The sequence below is a fragment of the Oryzias melastigma genome, linkage group LG7 (assembly GCF_002922805.2).
Source record: "Oryzias melastigma strain HK-1 linkage group LG7, ASM292280v2, whole genome shotgun sequence".
Taxonomy (NCBI): domain Eukaryota; kingdom Metazoa; phylum Chordata; class Actinopteri; order Beloniformes; family Adrianichthyidae; genus Oryzias; species Oryzias melastigma.
The window spans coordinates 26,546,754-26,558,937 of NC_050518.1; the positions used below are offsets into that span (position 1 = coordinate 26,546,754).

At 45.0% G+C, this 12,184-nt stretch overlaps 2 protein-coding genes across 2 annotated transcripts; one reads left to right on the forward strand and one right to left on the reverse strand.

Moving 5' to 3' along the window:
- Window positions 1-2,912: 2,912 nt before the first annotated feature.
- On the reverse strand, window positions 2,913-9,192 carry LOC112159727 (midasin-like). The gene is made up of 6 exons (XM_024293976.2): window positions 9,101-9,192; window positions 7,234-7,349; window positions 6,978-7,152; window positions 6,829-6,902; window positions 5,804-5,918; window positions 2,913-3,200 (listed from the first exon to the last, which is right to left on the reverse strand). The coding sequence occupies exons 2-6, from the start codon at window positions 7,329-7,331 to the stop codon at window positions 2,913-2,915; spliced, it is 750 nt and encodes a 249-aa protein (XP_024149744.2). The 5' UTR covers window positions 7,332-7,349; window positions 9,101-9,192.
- Window positions 9,193-10,462: 1,270 nt separating this feature from the next.
- Window positions 10,463-12,184, forward strand: rassf11 (Ras association domain family member 11). The gene is made up of 2 exons (XM_036212936.1): window positions 10,463-10,622; window positions 10,690-12,184. Exons 1-2 carry the CDS (start codon window positions 10,520-10,522, stop codon window positions 11,931-11,933), a joined length of 1,347 nt encoding a protein of 448 aa, XP_036068829.1. The 5' UTR covers window positions 10,463-10,519; the 3' UTR covers window positions 11,934-12,184.

Genomic DNA, 12,184 nt, shown 5'->3' on the forward strand with positions numbered 1-12,184 from the left:
TGGACCTCGATACAGTAGAGCACGCTAGCTCTCTACCACGGCGCTCGCTACAGTGGAGCTGGCTGGCTCAAAACACCACAGCTCGCTAGCTCTCTACGGCGGAGCTCGCTACATTAGAGCATGCTAGCTTGCTACAGTAGAGTTCGCTAGCTCGATATAGTAAAGCTCGATACACCAAAGCTTGCTATCTTGCTAAAGTAAAGCTCCCTTGCGTGATACAGGAAAGCTAGCTACAATGGAGCTCACTAGCTCTCTACAGCTGAGCTCGCTACAATAGAGCTTGCTAGCTTACTAAAGTAGAGCTCGCTAGCTCGATACCGCGGAGCTGGATACACCAGAACTCTGTAGATTTCTACAGCGGAACCCGCTACAGTAGAGCTCACTAGCTCGGCACAGTGGAGCATAGAGCAGGGATGTCCGAAGTCAGTCCTCGATGGTCAGTGTCCTACATGTTTTCCAACTAACCTGTCACTGAAGCTCCTTATTGGCCAAACACACCTGATCCAGGTAATCACCAGCAGATGAGGCAGGATTTTTTGGACAACCAGCAGGAGGTCGGCCCTCCAGGACTGACTTTGGACACCCCTGTCCTAAAGAGCCTGACAGCAGGAACAAGTCCACAGCTGAAGCAAGAAGTTTTATTTTTGTATTTTTTAGCAGCATGTGAGCATCTGGCTTCATGTTTAACAACCAAATCTGAAACGATAATTCCATCTGATTCTGAAGGAGATTCAGAATCTACTGGAATTACTGTGTTAACGGTGGAAAAGTCACAGCAAATCAAAGAACAGAAACACTGGAGCTCCGCTGTTAAAGGGTTGTTGTAAAACAGCTTCTAAATTGAATGTATGTTTTAATTTTAGCGCAATACAAATGAAAAGTTGAAGAATCATGTTATAAATCAGCTCATTTTTGACAAAAACTCCCGAGAATAAAATCAGAGACCATCATTTATCCAGGCTGTTCAGACATCAGAAAAGAGGAGATTAAACATCTTCAATGATTAAAAAGTTTTTTTTACATTTATTTATTGATTATTTGTTTTGATAACGAAGCAGAGATTCATGTCTGCTGTCCCTTCATTTTGTTTGTGCTTCCTGAGGACATCTATTTTTAGGGAATGTGATCCTAAATGTCAAAGTTCCCCCTAAAGTCTAACTAGTTAAACAGATCAAGTTAGAGACGCTTGACAGCCAGCTGGGTCGGCAAAAACCAAAATACCTGGAGGAGCGTTTCACATCAGATTTGGTTCAGAAACCTTCAAGAACTTCTCACATCTTTAACTGTGAACGAATTCCCGACATGCTTTAAGAATAAATCATGAAGTCTTTACATCTCAATGGAACCTGAAAGTGCTTCTTTTAGGAAGTTTAAGTCTAAAAACTCCTGTAAAGGAACATTTTGAGGATAATTTCCTGTTTCTGAGATATTGAAGCCATAAATGAATCAACCTGATGAATGAAGCAGCAACAAAGACCGTGGAGTGGAATGAAAATATCTAGTGGAGTTTTTTGGGTGGTTTGGTGAGAGCAATCTGAGTTTTTGCTCCACACCAGCAGGGCTGTATGGAGTGATATTTGTGCCACTGTATTGCAAGAAAAAGTCACAGTTTTGAGATCAAAATTTTCTAAACTGCAAGTAAAATGTGAAATGTTGAGAGTAAAGCTTCATAATTTGCAAATGAAAATATTTAATTTCAAAAACTTTTTTTTCCTTCAAAAAAATATTTTTGCATTGGCAAAATTTTTTTTTTGCTTTCAACAATTCTTTTTGGGCAAACTTTTTGTTGCTTTTGAAAATAATAGCAAAGGAGGCACAACGCATCTAAAAACATTTTTGCATTTGTGCAAATACAAAAATATTTTTTGACAGCAAAAAAGTTTGCAAACGCAAGAATAGGATTTTTGAAAGCAAATATTATTTATTTTCATTTGAAAATCATGAAGTTTTATCCCTAACATTTGACATATTTGTAATTTTGAAAATTTTCATCTCAAAACTGTGACTTTTGCTTGCAGTATGGTGGCACTAAAATCCCTCCATACAGCTTTAGTTTGACCCGATCACAGGAGAGACACTTCACTCATGTTTCTGCCGTCATCATTATCATGCTCTGACAGCTGCATTCATGGCCTCTGGAGGCTCTGGAGGAGGAAAGAAAACATAAGAAGAAATATCTCCGTTTTTGTAAAGCACAGTGGTAAAACAAAGGTTTACCAGTTTGAACATCCAGGTGTTTCCCGCCCTGAACGGGTCCAGGAGTTCCGGGTCTGAACTTCCTCCTGAGTCCAGCTGAGCTCTCTGTCATCGGGGAGACTCGATCATCCGGATCAGTCAGAAATGTTGGAAACAGTTTAAATTCCATGTTGGAGAATCGCCTCCGACTAATGTTCACGTGCACGTGATGTTCACACGTGCAAACCGCGCGAGCTCGGCTTCATTATCGGATTGACGGCAGCGCCCCGTGCGGATGTGCGTGTGAAGTTCCCTGTTGCTGCGGTCTGCATGAATGACATCACTGCCTGATGCTTCACCTGGTGACGTTTACAAACAGCACGCGCTTTCACGTCCGATGTGCTCATCACACGTGATGCTGACGAGACAAATGACCCCATGTGACGTCACCCTGCATCATTGTTAAACTGGAAAACTCCTGATCCTCTCGGGATTTTCCTCTGAGAAACATCTGCAAGTCAAAGACCTTCCAAAGAGCTTCGAGAAGCTGTTCTCTAACAACAAATCTTCACGAGTGACGATGATCTGAAGAACAAAACAAAGAAAAGATGTCAAGAAAAGAAAATACAGACACATCCTATGATGTGAAGGAGGGCCATTATCTGGTGGGAAATCGGGGAATTTATAAAATTTGGGAATTCCTCGGGGAAGGAAGCTTCGGAAAAGTGGCCAAATTGTCATGTTGCGTGTGACGAGGCAGACCCAGACGCTGTAACCCGGAAGGAGGATGAGAGGCAGAAGTGGTTTAGTAAAAGGTTTATTGTCCGTGGAGATAGTGGAGTAGCGGCCGGAACTAGGAGCGGAGTTGGAGACTCGTGAGCGAAGACCGGTGGTGGACTGGAACGGCCAGGTGGAGCAACAAGGTGAGTTCGGCAGCTGGTGCGTGGTGTGGAGTGGATCGACTTGGTCGAAGGTGAGGAGACAAGACGTAGCAGGACCCAGGTCGGCACGTGGATTACAAAGACCTGGAGACAGAGGATTTCTATGGTGAGACGGAGCGAGACTCAAAGTTATCATAAGTTACTTTACGTGAGAGGCCAGGTAACTTCACCGGGTAAGGTAACGAACTGGCGAAGAATGTTGGGGAGGGCTCCTCTTAAGTAGGCTGGTGTGGAGATGATGAGTGCCGACAGCTGGGTTCAATTAGGAAGAGGAGTAGGAGGACAGGCGGACCATGACACAAATGCACCAAACTGGGGGGTCATGAGTTTTGTGCTATTAAAATCATGAAACGTAATGAAGCCGGCCTGAGAGAGATGGAATCAATGAAAAAGATCAAACACCTGGATCCTGAAGAGGACCATCTGATTGAGATGTATGAATGCTTCACATTTCAGAATGTGGTTTGCTTTGTGTACGAGCTCCTGGCGATGAGCTTGCACGATATCGTGTGGAGAAACCCCCAACTGACTCATCTGTGTGACATCAGAGCCATCGCTCAGCATCTGCTGAAGGCTCTCAAAGCACTCAAAAGTATCGGACTGGCGCACTGCGACATCAAATTGGACAACATTATGCTTGCGGATCCTAGGACTACCAATATAAAACTTATAGACTTTGGGTTGGCTCTAGAGACAAAACAACTTTCAATCGGAACCGTGATCCAAGTGAACCCATTCAGAGCACCTGAAGTTATCCTGGGTCTCCCCATGGATGAAAGCGTTGACATGTGGGCACTTGGCATGGTGTTGGCCACCATGGTGCAGATACTTGGAATGCCTGGAGCTGAAATTCTCCACAAGGCAAAGTACAAAGAAGGCTTCTTCACTAGGGACAAGGGCGACTGGAGACTGTGCACGCCACAAGAATATACAAAAACAACAAGGGAAAAAGTCCATCAACCGTATCATTGGGCAAATATTGACCTAATGACTGACGTTCATGAAAGGCAGCATGACCTGCACGATGAAGACGACCACAGAGTTTTCCTTGACCTCCTGAAGCGCATGCTGGAGATCGATCCTCAAAACAGGATCACGCCGAGTCAAGCCCTGGAACATGACTTCATCACCAGGAAGCATCTTTCAGGAGAAAGTAAGGCCGAGTATGCTGCAGAAGCTGAAAAGATCATGGGAAGTACCCAGATCTCCAATCCTTTAGCAAGTTTCACTTCAAACAAGAATGAAACCTCTAATGGAAGCCAGAGATCATCGGACGTCTCATCTAGTGGATCCCACAGTTTGAACCCAAAAACATCAGTGGCATCAGATCACTCTAGTCACAGCAGCTCATCCTGTGGATCCTATAGTTTGAGCCTGGAAACACCAGCACCAGACGCTGCAATGACCAACGTTAAAGACGTTAAAGAAGTCCCTTCAGCTGGAAGAGAGGATGAACCATCTGTTCACTCCAGCAGTAACAGCGCACAGTGTGAGGAACCTGTGTCTCCGGAAAATAAAGAAAATACTGAAGGTCTGCAGACAGACAGGGATCAGAAAAAATGTCAAGTAAAATAGAAGAAGAAGACAAATCCTTTGTTATAAAGACAGGCCAATCACTGGAGGGACATTTGGGAACATATGAAGTCGGTGAACTCCTGGGAGTGTTCAAATGTTAGAAAGTGGGGAGTGAGGAAATTGTGCCCATTAAAATCCTAGAAAATTCCAACGAAGGCAGAGAAGAATTTAAAGCCATGAAATTAATCAAAGATCTGGATCCTGATGAGAACAACTTAATGAAGTTTCATGAGCGCTTTTCCTATGATGATGCGACTTGCCTGGTGTATGAGATCTTGTACGTGAGTTTACATATGTGCTTGTTCAAGACTCACTTTCATCTGTATCAGATCAGAGCTTTTGCTCAGCAGATGTTTCAGGCTCTCAGTGGTCTCAAAAGCATCGGTGTGGTACACGGAGATATCAAACCGGACAATATTCTGCTTGTTAAAAACAAATCTTTGAGGATTAAACTCATAGATTTTGGTTTTGCAAAAAAAGCAAATAAATTGTCGATAGGAACCGAAATCCAAGTAACACCCTTCAGAGCCCCTGAGGTCATGCTGGGTCTACCCTTGGATGAAAGCATCGACATGTGGGCAGTTGGAAGTGTACTTGCCTCTCTGTACAATGGAGGTTATCTCTTCCCATATGACACTGAATATGACACCATCAGAGCTATGGTGCAGATATTTGGGTTACCAGAAGAAGAACTTCTCACTGCAGGAGACTTCACCCTCGGCTTTTTCACCAGCGATGATGATGGTTGGAGGCTGCTGACAGCAGATGAGTACACCATAGGCACAGGGGAACAGGTGGAAGAAGATCATGATGTGGATCTTGAGGCAATAATTCAGGTTCATCAAGACCGGTTTGACGACCACGATGACGATGACCACAGAGTTTTCCTTGACCTTCTGAAGCGCATGCTGGAGGTCAATCCTCAAAACAGGATCACGCCGAGTCAAGCTCTCGCACATGACTTCATCACCATGAAGCATCTGTCAGGAGAAAGTAAGGCCGAGTATGCCGCCATCTCCGAACAGGTCATGGAAACGGTCCAGTTTGGGGAATGAGGGGTGGGGCGTCTCAATGAAGTGGTTAGACGTTGGAAAGCTGCAGCTGCTTCCTACCTGAGCGATTCTGGTCTTGTTCTGCTTGAACTGACAGAGCCAGAGGATGCGAGCTCCCGATTCGTCGTTGGACTGCTGCTGGAAGGGATGCAGCAGCTGCATCTGCTCGTCAAAGCTGAGAAAACAACAAATGCAGAATGTGTCTGTGATGTCACCACCATCTGAATGAGACTTCCTGATTCTCAGCCATGGAAGTTCATTTATGTTCTGCTGCAGGACTTGATGTCTACTCCACAAAAGTCAGCAACGTTCCAGCATCTGAAGCTGCATAATACTCCCACCACCGTGCTTCACTGAATAAAATCAGTTTAGTCAGGAATTCATGCTGATGTTTCCTGTTAAACTTTTGACCAGCCTGGTGTTTTCACAGGTTCGGTTGTTAAAGGTGAGGATCAGAAAAATGAAGAGACAACAGGCACTGTAAACAGCTCTGACCTATTTACGGTGGCTTGCTGGACTCGCTTCTCGTGAGCCGTGACTCAAATTTAGTGGGTCAAGACTCAAATCTCATGAGCTGCGACAAAATCTTGTGGGTCGCGACTAAAATCTCGTGGGTCGTGACTGAAATTTCGTGGGTCGAGGCTCAATCTTGTGAGCCATGACCAAATTTCAAGGGTCGCAATTCAAATCTCATGAGTCGCAACTGAAATCTTGTGGGTTGTGACCAAATCTCGTGGGTCAAGACTCAAATCTCATGGGTCACAACCAAATTTCATGGGTTGCGACTCAGATCTCGTGGATTGCGAATCAAATCTCATGGATCTTGTCGCAGACCTTTCTCTTTTTTTATCACAGGGTTTAAAAAAAGTCTTATGACTCTGAGTTTAAACGTCCTGGGTTTCGCCTCAGGAAGTTTAAACTTTTTTATGAACATGTTGATGAGTTTGAATCATTTTTTTACCCGATTCATCGTTATATCCTTACTGAATTGCAAACATAACTTTGACCTTGCAGCCCAGGACTGCTGCAGGACAGAGTGAAGAGATCTCTGATTATTCTGGTCAAAAAAGTGAAACTGTTGTCACCTGCACACAGACACCTGTCCAACCTCCAGCAGCGTCAGAGCGTTGATGATGACCGACAGCGACTCGAATGCCAGCTGGAACACACAACGCCTTCAATCAGCTCTGAGGCTTCATGGAAAGTTCTGAGGACTTCCTGCAGAAACTCTCACCTGTTTGGAGTGGTTGTCCACCATGCTGGACGAGTCGTCCACAGCCAGGCAGATCTGGTACTCCCTCTTGCTGGGTTTGGTCCTCCTCAGCCAGATCTTGTCTTTGCGGAACTGGCTGGCGATGTACGGGATGACCTTCCTCGTGTTCAGGCGTTTGCCTGTGCGGTAGTCTCCCCTGTGGAGCGGACAGCATCACACGCGTCACATTGGTGCTCGAACCCCGTGGGGACAAACGGTGAAGGACGCCTGCACTGACCACAGCTTGGCGGCCTGCGTGGGCTCCAGGATGAGGCGGAGCTGCTCGCACAGCTGCTGCGGCAGAGCCGCCGTCAGGTTCTGGTACCGGTGCCACATGCAAGCGGCTTAGGTCTCCTGGAACACAAGCAGAACCTCAGAGTTCCTGTAGACGTTTGTCTGGATTAGAACTCTCTGGAAACCCGGGAAGGCTCTTAGAGATCCAGATTGACTGCTTTTCAAACCTTCAGAACCAGTTCCTTCAAAATGACAAACATCTGCTCCTTCATAGACGTCTGAAAGCTTTTACTAGTCATTTATTACTAAAAAAAATAATTTTAAACGTTTAAAAATTTTGACCTAATTAATTTTATTTTTCATTTTCGAGATTATATTTCATTTTAAATTAAAAACTGCAAAACCGTAGGAAAAGTATAATGACGAAATGTTTTATTTTTAAGGTATTAAAGAACACATTTCTATGAAAGCCGAAAACGTCCTGTAGTAATTTTTATTGTGGATCATTTTCTTGTATCAACAAGATTATGGCAAGAAAAAGTTTGTTTTCTCGAGAAAACGAGAAAACGAGGTCCGTTTTCTAGAGAAAATTAAATAATAATGACAAAACTGTTTTCTAGAGAAAACAAGATAACTCATCATGAAGAGAAAACAAATTTTGTTTTCTCGACCAACAACAAATTTGTCTTCTCGAGAAAACAAGATAATATTTGGTTAAAATGAGAAAACAAGCTTCGTTTTTCCTGTTTACTCCCTTTCCCGCATAGAGACTTTATCTGATTCAAGTTTCTTTATTTTGCTGTTGGCATCAAAAACAGCAAAAGAAAAAAAAACTCCACAAAGTTGTTTTTAGTCTATTTTGTTTATTTATTAGTAGTAGATCTCCACTCCTTAAACGCCTTCATTCCCTCTCATGCACCATGTTATTTATTTCCCTAAAACCACCGAACAAACAGGTTAATTGACAGAATTAAGGGTGGAGGAGAAGCTGTGAATGGTGCATTCACTGAACTCCGGACATTAGCAGACCCAAGCAGCCACTCTGCCCAACTCAGTCTGCTATGATGCTTCTGTCATTTTTATACAACCCGCACCTAAACAAAGCAATTTTTCAGAAAATAATGTTGACACTGGTAAATCAATAAATTTTAAATGAATCAATTCTGGTGTTCAACATTTTCTCTGGTAAATTGCTTTGCTTTGGTGCTAATGTATAGAGCTCAGTAAACGCACCATGCAGAAACGCTCGGCGGGGTAAAATAAAGGGAGATGTGTGAGACGAAATTAAGACGTTTAAAGAGCGTATATCCACTAATAGGACACTTAAAATCACAGATTGACAAATGATAAGAAGTTCTGAACAGACATTAAAAGAGGCGAGTGTCCTTAAGAAGTACATCCTGCTCTGCCCTTTTTTGTAAATGGCGTCCGTGTTAGCTGACCAGTTCAGTTTGTTGTCTAAAACGACTCCCAGGAATCTGTATGTGTCAACAACCTCCACCACCTCTCCATGGATGTCAATGGACTGTGGAGCATTGGATGTGCGGCGGAAGTGTCATGGTGCACCTGTGCTCCCACTCCGCCTCCTAATTGGACCCAGCTGTCGGCACTCATCACCTCTGCACCAGCCTACTTAAGAGGAGCCTTCCCCAGCATTCTTCCCCAGTTCGTTACCTTACCCGGTGCAGTACCCTGGCCTCTCTTGTTTAGTAAACTTATGCTGTCCTTGAGTTTCGCTACGTCTCACCGTAGAATTCCTCTGTCTCCAGGTCTTCGCCATCCACGTGCCGACCTGGGTCCAGCTACGTCTCGACTACTCTGCTACGACAAAGTCACTCCACTCCACACCACGCACCATCCGCCGAACTCACCTTGTCCGCTGCTCCAGTCCACCGCCGGTCTTCGCTCTCCATCTCGAGTCACCAACTCCATTCAAAGTTCCGGCCGCTACTCCACAATCTCCACGGACAATAAACCTTTTTTCTAACCACTTCTGCCTCTCGTCATCCTTCCGGGTTCCAGCGTCTGGGTCTGTCTCGTCACTTTAGCATGACAGGAAGTCCAGCACCATCTCCTTTGTTTTCTGGATGTTCAGATGCAATATTTGAGGGGTTTTTTTTTAATATCAACCTTTCATTTGAGCAGATTTTATTTTAACAGGTTCTATTTTTGTTTTGATGTTATTTCCATGTATGTTTAGTGCGATCAACACAAAAACTGATAGAAATTCATGTTTTCCACATTTAATACCTTCAGTAAAGACAAACATCTCTGCATTATGTACACATTTTAATCTCTTCCCAGGATAAATGTACTTGTTGTTCTATGGGATATTTTAGGGGATAATTGTAAAAACTCTGATTTGTGAACGATCTAAGAGGGGGAAACAAATACAACCAGGTAGGACATTTATACAATAAATACTGTACACATTTTGGTTACAATTGGTTAGGTTACCTTTCATTATTTATGTAAAATTGCTGAAACAGTGGGAAGCGACTCTGCACACATCCGGCGATGTGTGACGTCACGTGAAAAGGGTCTAAAGCAGAAGATTAGGAAAGACAAGCGAAATTTACATTTAGAAACATAAACCAGTGTAAAACTAATTCCATACCTCAGAGATGAATCGCTTTTATTTGTACTAGATTTATATCCATTGACTATGCTCTTTTTAATATCATTTTTAAACCTGATATTGTTGTGGTATTTTTCATTTCAATTTCTTTAAATCAACTATCTGTTTTTTCACTCACTGTAAGCTGGTCCAAATTTGACCCCATCCTCTGGAGCTCAAAGTCTTTCTTGTCATTGCAGTAAACATGAAACAACCTGTAGCAGTGATGTGGGACTCATTAAATTGTATTCTCCATTTTTTTGGTGAAATTACTTTAAAATTTGTAGCTTCTGTCATCCTATTTTCTGTTGACAGACTCTCATGTCAGATCTGAAGCAGGAACCACTTCAAACAACTTCATCTGGAGTTCTTGGACATGTTTCATGGTAGCCGGGTCAGATGGGTGGGATCGGAAACTGTCCAAAGTGGTGGATGCCTTCAGGAATGTTAATGGATCTTAATTGCCCCACTCTTCCTCCCATGTGAAGCCCTCACCCAGAGAGCAGACACGTCCCAGCGTCTGACCGGAGCGCACCAGAAGGTAGGCCCCTGGATCTAGTGGTTCTGGTAGAACTTATCAGAGTTACTTGTAGTATTTCCCTACTACCACAGACGGAGGGTCATTCTGCTGCTGCTTCTGCTTCTCCAGGCTGCAGTCTGGAGTTCGGACAGGATGGAAGTGAAGGTGTTTGTGGATGGCGTTCCACGCGTGGTCTGTGGAGTCACACGGGAAACAACCTGCCAGGAAGTGGTCCTGGCGTTGGCCCAAGCCCAGGGTACGTAGCCGCTCTGCATGCAGACCCAACACACGCCGAGGCCTGACCCAGACTCCTGCTGTTCCAGGTCAGCCAGGCCGGTACATCCTGAGGGAGAAGTTCAAGGACTTTGAGCGGTGCATGGCGCCTGATGAGCGCCTTCTAGAAACTCTGGAGAAGTATGGGGAGCAAGCCAAGGAGGTGCAGCTGACACTTCAGAGCAGCGGCGCCACCCTCTGGGATGAATCTGGGAAAAAGGTGGGCAGGTATCAGCCCTGTCCCCCCCTGAGAAGGAAAGAACCGGGAGCTAAAATGAGGAGGGGGAGCGAATCCGTGATATTGCAGCGCCAAAGTTTGCCACCGTCGTCATGTTTCAGACAGGAAGCTGAGCAGAAGCAAAGCGACCCGAAAAGGCCCAAACGGAAGTCTCTGACGCTCATGGAAGGAGCCAAGGAATGGCTGGAAAGTTTAGGGAAAGGCAAAGCCTACAGCACTGCTGGAGACAAGGAGAACAGGAAGAAGGCCGAGAAGAAGAAGCGGGGTTCTCTGGATGTTCTCCTCAATGTTCACAGAGAGGGTCAAAGGAGCAAAGAGAAAAGTTCAGGGTCAGACTTGGACCATCAACCGCCACGCTGCATCAAAAAAGACGAGAAGAAAGATGCAAGAAAATCCCAAACAGCTGAATTTGACCTTGGAAGACCTAGTTTTCCCACAGTGGAAGATGAGAAGAACTCTCTGAGAGAAACCATAGTGTGTCAGCTGTTGTATCTGCAGGATCTACAGGCCCGAACGCGTCAGACAGAGAAAGACATTTCTGAGCTGGAGGAAAAACTGAGATCCAAAAGAGCCGAACACGAAGCAGAAGACCAGCGAGCAGAAGAGGAGCAGCAGCAGATCCGGTTCTGGGAGAGCGAACTGAGAGCAGAAGAAGTCTACGAGAAAGACCTGCAGCGTCATTTCCTGGACTTGAAAGCCAAAGCTGCCGAGAGCAAAGCCAAACTGGAGGAGTACAGGTGTAAAATCCACAGCGTGGACTTCTGCGTGGGTCTGAGCGGCGTTCAGGAGGAGCTGCCGGCCAGATCTCCACCCAACGACCATCTGCTGCCATCTGCGCCAGATGCAGATCTCAACAGGAAGCCCCCACCCTCTGAGAAACCCCCCCAGGCCCAACAGCCTCCTAATCAGATAAGGGAGCGGCGCCTCACAGGACCCAAAGAGCTGAAGGAGTGGTGGACGCGCTGGTCCGAGACCCAGAACCTTCAGGCAGAGACCAAGACGAAGACGGTCCACCGCTCCGAACTCACCATCTACCTGGGAAGCACTAAGGTGTAGAGTCATGTGGGGAGGGGCTTCTTCCCTGCAAACAGGGAGTTTTAGTTCTTTTATTTTGCTGAAATAAACGTGCACAATCATTTCCTTCTGCAACAGTTCTCTTGAGCAAGGCACCAGGTGGTTCAGCTCAACCAGGGTCAGGATTATGGAGAGAAAATGGACTCACTCAAATTTGTGGGTGCATAATTCTTGATTTGTGCGTAAATTAGCATTTGTGCGTGTGTATTGCTGAGTTGTGCATAATTTTGGAT